The sequence below is a fragment of the Leptopilina boulardi genome, unplaced genomic scaffold (assembly GCF_019393585.1).
Source record: "Leptopilina boulardi isolate dan_hultmark-lab unplaced genomic scaffold, ZJU_Lbou_2.1 LbouV2_51, whole genome shotgun sequence".
Classification (NCBI taxonomy): Eukaryota; Metazoa; Arthropoda; class Insecta; order Hymenoptera; family Figitidae; genus Leptopilina; species Leptopilina boulardi.
The window spans coordinates 2,547,809-2,564,654 of NW_026137996.1; the positions used below are offsets into that span (position 1 = coordinate 2,547,809).

The window sequence follows — 16,846 nt, forward strand, 5'->3', positions numbered from 1 at the left end:
GACACTATTAAATACAAAAAATTATTTATTTAAAAATTTAATTAGTATTATTTTTACAATAATAATATGTAAAATTAATAATTAATGACTTACACTACTGACACTATTAAATACAAAAAATTATTTATACCTCTCTTAATATTTAATTAGTATTATTTTTACAATAATAATAATATGTAAAATTAATAATTAATTAGTAAAGAAAAAAAAAATTCCCACATGAACAATTATAATATTAAGAAATCTTTTCAGTTTTCATTTTTAAATTTACAACATCGATCGTTAGAACATTGAAAAAAAAAGAAGAGAAAAAAAAAATTGTGCCTCGAATCTCAGTCTAGATTTGAAATTCTTCGAATCCAATAATTAAATTCTTTTATCGTGAGAGGCTTTAATTAATCGTTAAGCTCCATAAATGGAGAATTGCAGTTATACAGAATTCTATACATGATGAATGAAAAACGTTTTCTTTTTTTTTTTTTTTTTTTTTTAATAATTTACTCAGTTATTAATGCGACATATTCAATATCTTGTTTCGTAAATTAAAAACCAATGAAAAATTTGAAATGAAATACGCTTTAAAGTTTAAACTAAATATTGTAAAAAATATATTTTAATATTTACCAAAAATTACACTGTATAGTTTACGAAAAATTTTCATTACAAAAATTAAAATATTTAAATAAATGTAAAATATTAAAAAAATATTTATTAAAAAAAAAATGCATTGGAATTTTTTAAAAAAATTTAAATTTGAAAAAAATGGTTAAAAATTAAAAAAAAAAGGAAAAATAAGATTTAGGGTTTATTATCAGTGCAGAGAGCGTTATAACATCGACATTCCCACACACATATACAAACATAGTGATTTTCGCTTTGTTCATTGAATGATCAATATATGGTCACTTGCATCGTTCGCGTTATGTATTAATTAAGTGCCACTTAATTTGCGAACAGAATTCACAAGCACTCAACACATTATATAGATAATTAGTATAACCCTTTAGCAATATAATAATAATAATATAAAATTTACTGATTCTTATCTTTATTATTATTATTATTATTATTATTATTATTATTATTATTATTATTATTTTTATTTTTATTTATTTTTCTATTTTTATTTTTATTTTTGTTTAGATTTTCTTGACTTTTCGAACGTTACAAGTGACATTTAAGAGAGATGTGTTAATAATGTTACAATTACACACAAAAAATTATATAGAAATTATATGAAGCGCGCGAGGGATGAGAATTTAATTTTATTAAAAATGAGTCAGAGTGCAAATTTTCATAATTTATATTATTATTATTATTATATAATTTATATTTCTACAATTATATAATATAATAAATCAATGTTTTTGTTTATGAGAAAGGTATATATATATATATTTGTGTTTTGTGTTGACGAACGTGTTCGTGCAAAATTTGGACAAAGGGGGAAAAAAAATATGGATTCTGTGAAATGATATACTAGATAATCTATTACTTTTTGAAAAAAAAATTTTTTATCGTTTAGAAATTTGAAATTTCAGTATTTTTGCTATTTTTGAAATATTTTACGAAAGAACAAAAAATAATTCGTTTTTTTCACAATATTCAAAAATTAAAATTTGAATTTTTAATAATGTCTATTAACAAAAAAAAAAGTGAATTTTTTATATTTTGGAAATTTAAATTAAAGCATTTTTACAGAGTTTTTTTTAAATAAATTTTTTTAGAATTTAAAAATCTATGGAAAAATGGAGAAAACATTTTTTTTCGAATATTTTCCGGTTAAAATTTTTTTTTTTTATTGAATTTTTAAAAATATATATTATTAAACTTTCGGGGCTTTTTCGTATTTTTTTTGCAATAAAATTTTTAGAATGTAAAAAAAATTAATAGAATCTAGTATCCATTGTAGTGTACATCGAAAGGTGAGATCGGACATTATTTAATTTTTTTTTTTTCACACAATTACTGTATCTTTTCAAAAAATTGTGTTTTTCGTAATATTTCAAAAATTACGTTCTTTTAATTGAAAAATGAACGATCTCCCCTATAGAACAAAAATTTTTTTTTCTACGATTCAAGCTGTCGATTTTTAATTTTACTTATTACTTCTATTTTTCTTTGATCTTTAACAATAAAAATCAATTTGGCGTTTTCTTTTCATAAAAAAAAAATTTATATCTAATTAAATATATGAAATAGTTTTACAAAAAATATGAGAAATAAATTTCAAGCTTTTAATTTGTTAGAACACTCTATACTGAATTAGCAGAAATTAAAAAAAAATTTAATATGGACTGTATTAATAATAAATAAATAGTTATTAAAAAATATATATTTGAAAATAAATATATATATTTGAAAAATAAATATTTAAATGAATAAATAAATATTTCAATAAATAAATATATAAAATAATAATAATAATGAAATGAAATTTTGTAAAGTTGACAATTTAAATATTTTCGACAGCATGAAAATAAAGTTTGACATGTTCGATAATATGTAAAATATTTTTAGAGCAAATGGAAACATTTTTTGACATGAATTTATTATCAAACTGACAGTTTGAAGCGCTTGGGAAAAATAAGTAGTAAGAGTCGTTATCGATCAGACAGCTTGATCGCGCGCAGGATGTGAAGAGCGATAGGGTTAGTTCTTTTTTTTTTTTTTTTTTTGCAAATAGTGATAAGGATAATCTATATAGGTTATAAATTAGCAGTGGGACGGACCGCGAAGGTGAGTGCGATGGAGTTCGTGCTGCGTGTACTGGTTTTTGTTCTGGTTGTTGTTCTCATTGGGGTCGTAAGCGGTTGTTGACCGATTAGACACTTCGGTCGCATCACCAGGCCATCGCATTCCGCAGCAGAAATCCGCATCTGTAACACCCAACAGCCCTTGCCCACGTTGCAATACCCACTTTTTTTTTTTTTTTTTTTTGATTTTTTTTTTAATAATTAATTATATCACCTGACCACTACCTTTTTGCACCTGTTTTGTCATTAAAAAATACACCCTCTTATTTTTCCCTCAATACGTAAGCTTTCTTCAGTTTTTTTTCGTTGCAAAAAAAAAGGAGAAAAAAACGTTAATTAATTTTTTTACTGCATTAATTATCTGTAGTATAAAATTTGTATTTAATTTTTTAATTATTTTCTATTAATAATAATTTATCTTCTTATTTTGTATTTTATTATTTTTTATAATAATAATTAATTATTTAAAATTCTTTAAATACAAAAAAAGAACATTTTTCTACTTATTGCATGTTTTATACAATAATTAATTATTTATATATTTTTTTTAAAAATATTTTAAAAAAATTACAAAATACTGAAAGTAGCTTATGCATTTAAGGCGATTATTATCTTTATATAATTTTCAGTCATAGACAAATGATTTAAATATATATTTGTGTTAATTGGACAATTTTAAAATCAAATGTGTCTTATATATAATGAATCAATCTCATTAGTGTATAGAAAACAATTTCTACATTGAATTTACTATAAAGAGAAAGAATAATATTTGTGATTTTTATAAAGTATTTCTAAATAAAAATTAAATTTCCCTTTTTTTTAATTCTTTGCAATTAAATTTTATAAATAAAAATAAAATTTTATTTATTAAAACAAATTACATTGTTTGGAAAAAAATGACATTTTTTTGAAATAAATTACATGTTTTGAATAATTTTTTTTTATTTATAAATTTTATCTTTTATCATCTAATTTTTATTTAGAAACACATGTTAGTAATTAGAAAATGATTATAAATATGAGAAAAAATTGTCTGAAATTGAGTGAGTCAGTTAATGGTATTTCAATTGTGATAAAAAAATTTTTTTTTTTTTTTTTTTTTTAAATAGTTTCCCTCATGCTATTGTGAGGTATGTACAATATATATATATATATATATGTATTTTCAATCTCAGCTCGAACTGTTCAAACACGTGCGAAGCATTGATTCGCTATATATGAGAGAAGAGGATTTCACGAATCTTTATTTAAAATATTCAGTTTACTCTCATTCTCAATCTGATTTAATTCTCATTGTCAAAGGACAATACCATTCTAAAAAAAAAACTGATTGGATTTGAAAAAGATAAAAAATTCATTTTTCCCATGGTATTCTAAAAAATTCTATATATAAAACAAAATTCGAAATAAAATAAAAATTTTTTTTTTAAATAGTAAAACTATTTTTTTTTTTTTAATATTTTCGAATAAAAAGTTTTCAATGAAATAAAATTCATAATAATAATTGTATTTTCTGATTTTGCTTATTTAAAAATAATTTGGAAAAAAAGATTTTTTATTCTAAAAAAGTTTAGTCTCGTTCCATTACGCGTAATGAATTTTGTATTATGCAATTCACTCCTCCCCCGCCCCCTTTCGAACTAACTCGGTTTATCCACTGAACCACTTTTTCTTATTATTCTCAAGAATCCTTTCTTCGTATATATATTTGGCTGCCTTTTGTTATTTCATCCCCAGGCACTAAAAACTTAACGTACAGGTCGAGAGATTTAATTCATTTTGCCGCCTTTACTCAGTATATAGAAAAAAAAAATATTTGACATGTTCCTACGAAAAAAAAAATTAGGTCAATTAAACGAATTTAATCTACTATATAAAAGTATAAAAATTTATAAAAAAAAAAAATTTATAAAATTTAAATTATAAAAATTAAATTTTTTAAATTAAAATTTTTTAAATTATATATTTTTTTTTAATGTAAAATTCTTATTATTAAACGCGTATAGCTGAAAGTTAAACAACTCATTTGAAGTTAATTAAAAACTTTGTTGGAAAATTTTTGCCTATCGATTATTATAATTTGACATGATGAGAAAATTCCTGTGACAAAGAATGTTCATTTTAAACAATGAAATTCAAAAAAAAATTTTTTTTTTTTTTAGAACATAATTTTGTATATTATAAGAAAGTTCCACTAATTGCTAATCTATTTTTTCCTTCTTTTTTTGTCTCTTATCTTTGTGATGACAATTCTTAGAATTCTCATAATAATAATAAAAAGAAAAAATCATGTAACCTCCGCACTGAATCCACTTATCTACTTGTACTATATATATTACAATATTATATTAAAAGGGGGGAAAAAAAAGCGTGTGTCTTTTTTCATAAAGATGAACACGATATCCTCCTCTCTCAGAAAAAAAATTTTTTTTTTCTCTCTTTCAATTTTTACTCGTTTGTGGTCCCCTCGTTGTACAAAGCACTCCTACCCTTCTGTTTGAGGAAATTTTTTTTTTATTTTAAGAATAATAAACTAAAGTGGAGCAGCCGAGTGCATTCAATTACGATTCTAAAATCGAGTGTGATTCGGCAATGCTTCTAGCTCTGATTGGATTTTAATGCAGATGAGATTCTGTCCCTCTCTTTTGGTCGAGGGAACAGTGTTTAATATAACTGAAAAATTTATAAGTCAACAAATCAAAATTTTATAGAAAATGACGTAAAAAAAGTATTTTAAAAAAATTATAATATCAAATCTATTTTTTTCAAAACAAAAGCAATTTAAATATTTTATTCTTATTTGCCCCTTTTTTTATTATTGGAAAATAGATTAAAAATTTTTAATAGAGAAAAATGAATTTTAAGAATGTTTTTTTTTACAATAAAACATTTTTCTTTTTATGATGAGGGTAAGAGTGCTCCATGAAGAAATTTTAAAGCTTAATCGTGGCGACTATAAAAATTACTCGTGTAGATTTTCTACGCTTGTTATATAGCTGCAAAGCTGTTAGCAGGCTTTTTTTTTTTTTGTTGCAGCATTGCCCGTTTTCAATATATCTCGCGATAAGCTTTGCTCAGCAAAGCTTTAAAAACAAGTGACTAGTGATACGGCGAAATTTTACAATAATAAATAAATATTGAAAATTAATTTTTTTTAACTTCTAATAACAATAGTTGGAAAATTTTTTTTAAACATAATTAATTTTTAAATAAAAATTACAGTAATAATAAATTTAAAAAGTACAATGGAAAAAAAGAGGGAAACTAATATTAGACCTACAGTTGGAATAAAAAAATATAAAAATAATATATATAGAATAAATTACATAATATAAATTGTTGTTTGTTAATAATTATTTGTGAAGTATCTTGTTGAACTTTTTTAAGTTAGCGACTATAATCGGAAAGAGGACTCTTGGTCTTCTGAGATAATATAAATATAGTACTGCAGACAATGCCCACTTGTGTGTCAGAAGCCGGTGTGCAGTGATTGTTGTCAAGCTTTAGTCAGACGCATTAAATAAACAGAAGCTTCTCTAGAATGAGGACAAACTAATCAGACTTTCATATAAAATCAGAACTAAATTTTCAAGATCCTTTTCGCTAACAGTTTAAATAGGAATACTTTTTTTTTGCACTTCTTCTATTATTTAAAAGTTTAATTTAATAATTCTTTTTTTTTTAATGAAAACGCGATTAAATGAAAAATTAAAACGTCATTTTTACAGTAGTAAAAGCGAAATTTAGTTAGACAATTTTGTCTTAGTAGTAAAAGAGAAATTTAGTCAGACGATTTACGTTTTTTGTAAAATATATACTATTAGTAGTAAAAGCCATTTTTAGTCAGACATGTTTATAGTTTTTTTTCTATAGCAGTAGTAAAATACAGTTTTAGTCAGACAAATGTCTTTTGTACTAAAATTCCACTATCAGTAGTAAAAGCGAGTTTTAGTCAGACCTACTTCTACTCTCTTTTCTGTATCAGTAGTAAAATACAGTTTTAGTCAGACAAATGTATTTTTTACTATAATTCCACTATCAGTAGTAAAAGCGAGTTTTAGTCAGACCTATTTCTACTCTTTTTCTGTATCAGTAGTAAAATACAGTTTTAGTCAGACAAATCTCTTTTTTTATAGTTTTACTGTCAGTAGTAAAATCAGTTTTAGTCAAAAAAAACAAAATTAGTGTAAATTTGTAGTAAATAACAGTTTTTATCAGACATAATTATTTCCAATTTTTTATAACGTATTTTGTCCGTAGTAAAAGTTTGTTATAGTCAGACAAAAAAAAATGTTTACATATATTACAGATTAGTAGTAATACACTGTAGCAGACAAATATTTTCTAAAATTAATGTAGAAATAAAGTTCAGTAGTAAAAATTATATCAGTCAGACAAATCGCGCTAATTTATTATTAATAGTCTAAGTATCGTTTAGTCAGATTTTCCTTGAGTAGTAGAAAATAATTTTAGTCAGACAAGTAATTTTCAATTCTTGTAAATTAATTTCTCAATAGTAAAAGACAGTTACAGTGAGACAAATTGTTACGAAATTTTGTTACAGTAGTATAAAATAGTTTCAATCAGACAAGTAGTTTTCCAACTCTGGTAAATTAAATTCTCAGTAGTAAAATACAGTCGCAGTCAGACAAATTGATTAAAATTTTTATAATCTCCTTGAATAAAGTTTTTTCAAAATTAAAATTTGTTCAAATAAAATTTTTTTTTCACTGAAAATTCCATTAAATAAAAGTAACGTCACACATTAATTGTATTAAATGGAAATTTCAATAAACAGAAAAATTCTAAAATCAAACAAAAATTTGAAAAAAATTAAATTCACTAATCCCTCTCTAAAATAAAAAACATGAATTCCATTTAATCCAATTATTTATATAGAACGGTTTCGAAAATTGGATTATGATGTGTTTTTAAAATTGGTTTATATAATTTTAAGAGATCATACCAGATGCTTCTGTTAACAGAACATATTTCGCCGTGTCACATAGTTCACTCGTTTTTTTTGTGTGTATTATTTGAAAAAAAAAAAAAAAAAAATTCTCCAATTTTGCAAAAAATCCACTTTGTATTTATCAAATATATATATATAATTAATCACAGACTCGTTGTGTATAAAATCATCCCTTACGACGAAGGGTGAACAGTGAACTGTAGTTGTGTGGTGATGTGTGGTGGTAGTGGTGCCGGTGATGTTCGAGGTGCTCGGGGTTGTCGGGGTCATTGGATTCATGGTCGGGGATGTACTCGTCGTGGCGGGTGTGGGGCGGGGGCCTCAGTGTACCTTGGACCGGAGGCAGAAGCCGTTTGTCGTACCGCGTCGACAGCAGCAGGTTATCCAGAATCTCCTTGTCCGATTTTCCTTCCTCGAAACTGTAACATATCCAACGTACGTCTATGTACATATATATATATAGCATAACAAGAACATGTATCTTCACTGATCTTTCAAATCGATCCTCAGGATTATCCTCGAGAGGATTTCGAGTAAAATCAGTGAATTTTCATTTTACGACATCTTTTTGATAAATCCACTTTTAAAAAGGGAATTTTATAATTAAATAACAAATTATTTGTTTTGAATTTTGAATTTATTTTAATCTGTTATTTAATTTATTTATAACTAATTGAATTTTTCTTTTTAATTTAATTGATAAAAATTAAATTACTATATATATTTTCGAAAGGGTTTTAATAATTTTTTTTTTATATTCAAAATTTATAAACAAATTCTCCTTAAAATAAAATATAGACGAAATTACCCACAAGAATAATGAAACAATGAATCTATTGTTTCTCCTTTTTCTAAGGTATACAGTTTCATGTCTGTATATTCTTAGAGAAACTTCTTTTGATCTTTTACTGACAATAGAAACAATATAAAACAATGAACGAGGGGGAAAAAAAAAGTGGTACAACTTTGTAAAATATATGAAATTATTTTCAAGCTTTTCTTTGTGGGAAATATATTTTTCAAACAAACGTTTTATTGTAATATTTTTATAAAGTTTATTGTTTTTATCAAAAAACGAAATTTTCTACATATAAAAAAATAATGTAATAAATAAGAGCTTATTAATTTAATTAAAAGTACAAAATTGACAATATAAGTTAGTATTAATTTTTTTTTTTCATCGACGCAAATGTTTATTAACAATGAATAGTAATTTCGCTATCAATCACAATAAACCCAAGAGTCTCTTTTGTATATCGATTTTATATAACACCAATGAATCGTTAAACTTTACAGGAATATAACGCCTTTTGTATACGCGAAATCATTTTATCAATATTATATGAATTCAAAATTTAATGCAATTTAAAATTAATAAAAACTTAATTTAAAAAAATTTATCATTTTTCAAAAAAAAATTTAAAAAAGTAATCGAAAATTATTATGAAATTTTATTTTAGGTATTATCTAATATTAGTAAAATTCAATTTTAATATGTAAAAAGTTTTTTCTAATTTCAATGTTAGTAGTGTAGGTCAGTTATGGTCAGACATAATTTTTTTTTCTCTTTTAAGTTTTGTAGCTTTTTAAAAAAGCAAACATTATTTGTAAAATAGGAGTAAGTAGTAAAGGTCAGTTATAGTCAGACAATTTTTTTTAACAGTAGTAGAAGTCATTTACCGTCAGACAAATATTTATCTAATATTATCAGTAGTAAAAAAAGAGTTTCAATGAAAAATATTGTGTAAAATTATTGTTAATTTTGGTTCCAAGTAGTAAAAAACATTTTTAGTCAGACCAATTTTACAATTTTTAGTATCAGTACTAAATGTCCGTTACTGTCAAACTAAATTTTTTTGCAATTATCTGTTGTAAAAAAACAGTTTGAATAAAAAATATTATTCAAAATTATTAATTTTGTTTTCAAGTAGTAAAAATCATTTTTAGTCAGACCAATTTAACAATTTTTAGTATCAGTACTAAATGTCCGTTACTGTCAAACTAAATTTTTTTGCAATTATCTGTTTAAAAAAACAGTTTGAATAAAAAATATTATTTAAAATTATTAATTTTGTTTTTTAGTAGTAAAAATCAGTTTTAGTCAGACCAATTTTACAATTTTCAGTATCAGTAGTAAAAAAAAGACTAAAAATGTTTTTCAATTATCGGTAGTAAAAAACAGTTTTAATGAAAAATATTGTTAAAAATTTTTGTCAATTTTGTTTTCAAGTAGTAAAAATCAGTTTTAGTCAGACCAATTTTACAATTTTTAGTATCAGTACTAAATGTCCGTTACTGTCAGACTAAATTTTTTTGCAATTATCTGTTGTAAAAAAAACAGTTTGAATAAAAAATATTATTTAAAATTATTAATTCTGTTTTTAGTAGTAAAAATCAGTTTTAGTCAGACCAATTTTACAATTTTTAGTATCAGTAGGTACTAAATGTCCGTTACTGTCAAACTAAATTTTTTTGCAATTATCTGTAGTAAAAAAACAGTTTGAATAAAAAATATTATTCACAATTATTAATTTTGTTTTCAAGTAGTAAAAATCAGTTTTAGTCAGACCAATTTTACAATTTTCAGTATGAGTAATTAATATCAGTTACTGTCGGACTAAAATTTTTTGCAAACTATCTGTAGTAAAAAAACAGTTTGAACAAAAAAATATTATTCAAAATTATTGTTAATTTTGTTTCCAAGTAGTAAAAATCATTTTTAGTCAGACCAATTTTACAATTTTCAGTATCAGTAGTAAAAAAAAGACTAAAATTTTTTTCAATTATCGGTAGTAAAAAACAGTTTTAATGAAAAAAATTTCTTATATATTTATTGTCAACTTTGTTTTTAAGTAGTAAAAATCAGTTTTAGTCAGACCAGTTTAATATATTTAAATTTTTCAGTAACAGGAGTAAACGTCAGTTATACTGCGTCAAACAAAAAAAAATTTGTACAATTATTGAAATTGAAATTGAATTAGAAAAAAAAAGTATGCTTACATGTCGTCAGCACTGACGAGGCTGGCGAGAGTGAGGGCAAGTGTAAGGATGCAAAAAGTGCTGAAGACAAGGGAACTTGCAAGGGAGGCGAGAGACAGCGAGAGGATTGGTGCGAGGCGGCCGCCACCACCCGCACGCCGCCCTAGCGCCACCCAACCCATTCTATGTCATCTGAAACAAAAAAAAAAGAATAAAGAAAAAAAATTAACGTGTCGCCATTAATCCTCTTCAACTTCCGTTTCCTTTTTCGCTAATCTCCACACGCTATAAAGAACCAAAAAAAAAAAGTAATGAGAGAAACGGAAACTCACCACAAGCTTCCTTAAAATGCATTCAAACATGTGCTAGAAACAAGTATTATTACCGCAAAACATTTTCCGCACAAAAAAATTACAATTCTAAAAATTTAATGAAAAATTAATATTCTGGAAAATTAAATATTGCAAATAATAATTATAAAATTTTAATATTAATATTAAATATTAATATTTCTTTAAATTTTTCTAATATCAAATATAAATATTTAAAATTACAATCAACAAAATTGGTAACATTTTTTTTTTAAATTTTTTCAAATAATTTCTATAAATTCTAAATTAAATTGTATATATTAAATTGTTGGTTAATTCTCTTAAATTGTTTACTTATCCAATGGCTTTTATTGCAAATAGAAGTAAATTGTTGCAACTATTTTACAGATAATGAACACTTGGAAATTGTGCAATACGCAAACTGTCGTTAAAACAAGAAGGGAAATTAGTACACCAGATATTTCATTGAATATCACGTTCCTCTAACTACATATTCAACGATCAGAACAAAGATAAAGGAAATTTGCAAGCTCTTCAGAAAATTAAAGAAAAAAATACTCCAACTTTCTTTTCAAACTTTATGTAAATTATTCTCCTATTTATTAAAATAGCGTTCAACTTTTTTTCTTATTGCAAAAATTCGCAAAATTAAATCGTAAATGCATTTATATTTGAATATTTGAGAAAAATATTTATTCCATATAATATTATAATTAAATTTCTATTTTTTAATATTTCAAAATAGAGATTTTTTTTTTCATAAGTTTTGTAAGATCATTTCTGATTTTCTTGAAAGTTATTTTATATTTCCAATTTATCGTTTGTAAAGACGAAGACTTGTCTTGAAGAAGTTAGTTTTGATGCAAGAAAAAAAAAAAGAAACAAGACGTGAACCCCAAAGTTTTTGAAGTTAGTGGTACAATCGCTTTTCAAAGGCACCTTGACTTCTTCATAGTATTTTTCATTGAAACTTCTTCCGGTTCAGCGGCTATCCACAAGCGCATAGGCACTAACTTTTCTTCAAAGTTTACCTTGATGCTTCTCGCCTGGCAAGTTTTCACACTCACAGACACATTCATGATATATAAATATATCATAAAGGGGATCGCGTTCATTCGTAGTTGTGGTTTGATGTCTGACAGTGATTTTACCTTTGAGCTTCCTTTCTCAACTAATAAATCTTTCAACTTGATTCGTCGTGAATTTTTAAAAAATTTTCTGTAAATTTATCTTCCTTAATAATGAAGATTCAGGAAAAAAAATACTTTTATCAAAAAAGAGTGATTTTATTAATTTAATTTATTATTTTAATTTTAGGACGGAAAAAATCTTTATCTGGAACAGCGATAAGTTTTATTGAAACAACGATATTTTTTCACTAAAACAGCTAAAGTTTTCGCTATTCTAAATAAACATATCGCTGTTCAAGTTAAAGATTTTTCTTTTATAAATTAAAAGCTAATTAATTTTTGATTATTTTCGTTAAGAAAATTTTCTGCTTATATTAAGTGAAATAAATATCTCGCTAGTGAGAGAGAAACTTTCGCCATCTATGAACAAGCGGTAGAAGTTTGATATTTATGTGCAAAGCGCGCTAATATTTGAAAATGATAAAAAATATTTTTAAAATAGAAACAAAATTTAATGAAATTTATATGTATATAAATTTTTTTTATTAGTTTATAATTAATTTTATTTCTTAGTTTACAATAAATTTATTTTAAATTATTTGCCATTTAAAATGGAAAATGAAGAAATTTTTTTTTTTCAAACTTATATTCGATTATTCGAATAGCATTGAAAATTGAAGCTGTTGTTAGTTGACGATTATATAATCTAATTTGCTCTTACGTACAGTTGATTATAATCCTTATTAATGCGATTATATAAACAAGTGTTCAAGAATAATACAAACAAACTTTGTGTCCTCAATTCATGCAAATCGGATGATGGTAACAATGGTGAAATAATCGTTTCCTTCGACGTGCTCATTGGCTTCAGCAAGGCTTCTCATTTCATTGTAAATACAATTCAATGATTGTTTTTTCAATCAAATTTTGTAAAATTTACACTTTACACTATATGAACGATAATAATATTGTGATATTTAATTTCTATTTATTATTTTATTAATTTTTTTTTTTTTTTAAAGTACTGCGCCATTAATAAATTTTTGATTGGGAAATTTTAATGAAATTTTAATTTATAATTTTTTTTTTTTTTTTTTTTTTTGAATGAAATAAAAATAGCCTTCGCTGATCGCTAGCGAAAAGACGGGAAAATAATAATGAAGATTCAATAAAATGTTTATTATGAAAGAAAACGAAACTGGATATATAGATTCTTGAGTGTTTGTCGAGAGCAATTTTCCTGACGAGAAAAGCAAATTGAGCTCACAAGTGGAGTAGGGCAGATTTTAAATGACATTTAACGCTTCCTCGACCCTTTGCTTACTCATGATCAGCCTCTTCAAGTCGTCTGTGAGAAACGAGGGGAGGGGTGGGGGAGAGGTGTATTCCGAGGAAGAAGACTTTGCCTGAGGGAAGTTTATTTTCCCTCAGGAACAAAGTGCTCTTAACTGATCTCCGGCAACTCGTGATTTCGTTTAAGCCTGACCAATTTCAAAGGCTTTTTTGATCACTTGAGCAAAATAAACGCGATGTTCCACTTGAAAAATATATTTTTATTTTTTTTAAACGAAATTTAATTTTTCACTTTTTTTTAGAAATTAGAAAAAAAAAGTCAACATTTTTATTTAGCAGAAAGAAATTTTTTAATAAAGCTAATTTTTGTATTGAATTTTTATTTAAACCGAAATTGAAAAAAAAATATACCGAGTGGAAATAAAAACTAATGGAAGAGATAATTTTAATTAATAAAAAAAGAAATTGAAAATCTTTTAGTGGATTGGAGAATTTAATTGAATTTCGAAAGTTTTTTTGACAATTATTTAAAACTCTGAAAATAGATCACGTCATTTTATTGTATATATATAAAATAATTAGATCAGAGAGTTTGTGAAGCGAAAAACATTGTTGGCGCACGTAATATTTCTTACTCAGAGCTTCTCCAATGTTTCCAAAAAAAAAAAAAAAAAAAAAGAAAATTACACAATTTTACAAACTTTTCATATACGAGCTTTTTACATTATATAAAAACAAATATGTTATTTTTTCACTTGAGAAACATATTTCAAGAAAATGGAAAAAGAATAATGAAATTTTGATGTTATAGTTTGAAATTAAAATTGAAGAAAATGAATTCTTGTTAAACGAACTAAATTCAGCATGCGGAAGTAAATAACTCTACATCTACAGAATGATTTTACACAAGTTTTACATATATATACAAATTCGAGGAATTTGTTTGCAAAAACTTTTGTTCGCTTCTCTTATAGCTTTCGGTTTAATTCATGTCTGGTTAAAAACTTACTTGGAAGTATGTTTCGAAAGTTAGTTGGTTACATGATTATTGTGTTACCAAAAAAAAAAAAAAAATAAAGAAAGAAATTTAAATTTACTATTCTACAATTCTAGTGTTTATTTTTATTCCTTTTTTTACTTTTATTCTTTATTATTATTAACTTTTTTATTTTTATTCTTTATTTTTTTATTCCTTTTTTTCTGGTAGAAAAATCACAGAAAATTAAAAGGCATTAAAATAAGCTGCAACGCTTCTTATTTTAATCCAATTTTGCTTATTTTAATACCAAAATGGATTAAAATAAGCAAAATTGGATTAAAATAAGAAGCGTTGCAGCTTATTTTAATGCCTTTTAATTTTCTGTGATATTAATTTTTCTTATTCTTAATTTTACTGTTAAAAAAAGTGTGAAAATTTTTTTTTAAAATTAACACTTTGTGGAATGTTTCTTTTTTGATGAAATATGCAAATTTTCGTATTTATTCTCAGGGATTTTATTGATAAAAATAGTTGTGCAATAGAAAGTTTCAAAATTAGAGATAGAGAAAAAAAAATGCCAAAGGGACGAGAGACTTTATTTGAAAGTGTATTGTTTGTAAAAGCAAAGATAGAAACAATGAAAGTACTTTTCCAGTGTTCCAAAGAGAATTGTGGTTAAGAGTGAGGAAAACACAGAAGCGAATAAAGGAAAAATAAAGGACAAGCAGTATTGGAGTAGAAACAAATTCAAACTTTATTTGAAACCAACGTGGGTTACTCTCATCTCTAACAAAAAGCAATTTATACATATAGAATTTCGTATAGAAAGAAAATAACCTGACTCACTAATTCTCGTTTATCAAATTTCAGATAAATAACAAAGAAAGTATAATTTCTTTTCTAAAATTACTATTCTTTTTTTCTTTCATATTTTTTTTTTTTTTTTTAAATCTTATGTTAATTTTGATATTAAAAAATAGTACCACACAATTTAATATGAATACATAATAATTTTAGTGCGTCTTAAATTTGAATTAGTTAAAATTCATTCACTAATTTCAATTAGTGAAAAATTCTACTTTTCTTTAGTCATTTTTCACTGAAACTTGAGTACAAAAAAAAATATTACTAAATCAAATAGTTTTACGAAAAAAAAATAATTTTTCTAAAAAAAATTAGTAAAAATTTCTACTAATTTCGACTCATTTTTTTTGTGATTTCTAGTAATTTAGTGAGAAATAAATTACTAAATTACTTATTAAAAATTAATGAAAATTTATTAGTATAAATGTTTACTAATTTTTAGTTTACTATTTTAAATTAAAACTTTATTTAAAAAAAAAACGTAACTAAATCAAATAATAATATTTGACTAAAAATTAGTCAATTTTCAACTAATTTAAATATTATAAACAAATTCTCATGGAAAAACTAAATTTTTACATATTAAAAAATAGTACCACACAATTTAATATGAATACATAGTAATTTTAGTGCGTCTTAAATTGGAATTAGTTCAAATTCGTCACCAATTTAAATTAGTGAAAAATTCTACTTTTCTTTAATCATTTTTCACTGAAACTTGAGTACAAAAAAAAATATTACTAAATCAAATAGTTTTACGAGAATAAAAAATAATTTTTCTAAAAAAAATTAATGAAAATTTCTACTAATTTCTACTCATTTTTTTGTGATTTCTAGTAATTTAGTAAAAACTAAATTACTAAATTACTTATTAAAAATTAGTTAAAAATTTCTATTAATTTTTAGTTATTTTTTAATTAAAACTTGAGTAAACAAAAATATTACTAAATCAAATAAGTATATAATATTTTACTAAAAAATTAGTGAAAATTTATTAGTATAAATGTTTACTAATTTTTAGTTTACTATTTTAAATTAAAACTTTTAAAAAAAACGTAACTAAATCAAATAATAATATTTGACTAAAAATTAGTCAATTTTCAACTAATTTAAATATTATAAACAAATTCTCATGGAAAAACTAAATTTTTCTTTACTAAACCAACGAAAGGTGAATAATTTTTTTTTTTTGCAGAAGGTTAAACATTAATCAATAATAAGAGGGATTTTTTGCAAAGAAAAAAAAAATTGTCGATGTCAAGGTACACTTGTTAAAATAGAAAGCAATAAGGAAAATTGACTTGAGTTGGAATAACAGTCAATTATAGTTGGTGCGAAGATGCTCCTATCTAAAGGGCGCATTAGTAGAATATACCAGGACAAATATCGATTATTATATATGCGATAGTAGGATGTGAGTGTGTGTGTGTGTGGTTTTATGTTCAATCTTCCTCATGACTATGTGTACTATTGTCGCCCTTATATGAATCGTCCTGTATATACTATATAGTATATGAAGAACTTAGAATGGGACGGGC

At 24.1% G+C, this 16,846-nt stretch overlaps 1 protein-coding gene across 19 annotated transcripts in view; it reads right to left on the reverse strand.

Annotated features, from left to right (window-relative positions):
- Window positions 1–16,846, reverse strand: part of LOC127289764 (glutamate-gated chloride channel) — a 100,880-nt gene that overhangs the window by 31,840 nt on the left and 52,194 nt on the right. For 10 of the 19 annotated variants that reach the window (XM_051317917.1, XM_051317916.1, XM_051317914.1 and 7 more), the window contains 2 exons: window positions 10,732–10,902; window positions 7,909–8,150 (listed from right to left, as the gene is read on the reverse strand). In XM_051317917.1, the coding sequence (XP_051173874.1) occupies window positions 7,909–8,150; window positions 10,732–10,892 (403 nt within the window). In that variant the 5' untranslated portion in view covers window positions 10,893–10,902. Of the gene's footprint in view, window positions 1–2,732; window positions 2,880–7,908; window positions 8,151–10,731; window positions 10,903–16,846 lie in introns of all 19 variants that reach the window. The other 9 variants (XM_051317923.1, XM_051317922.1, XM_051317920.1 and 6 more) reach the window with 2 other exon arrangements.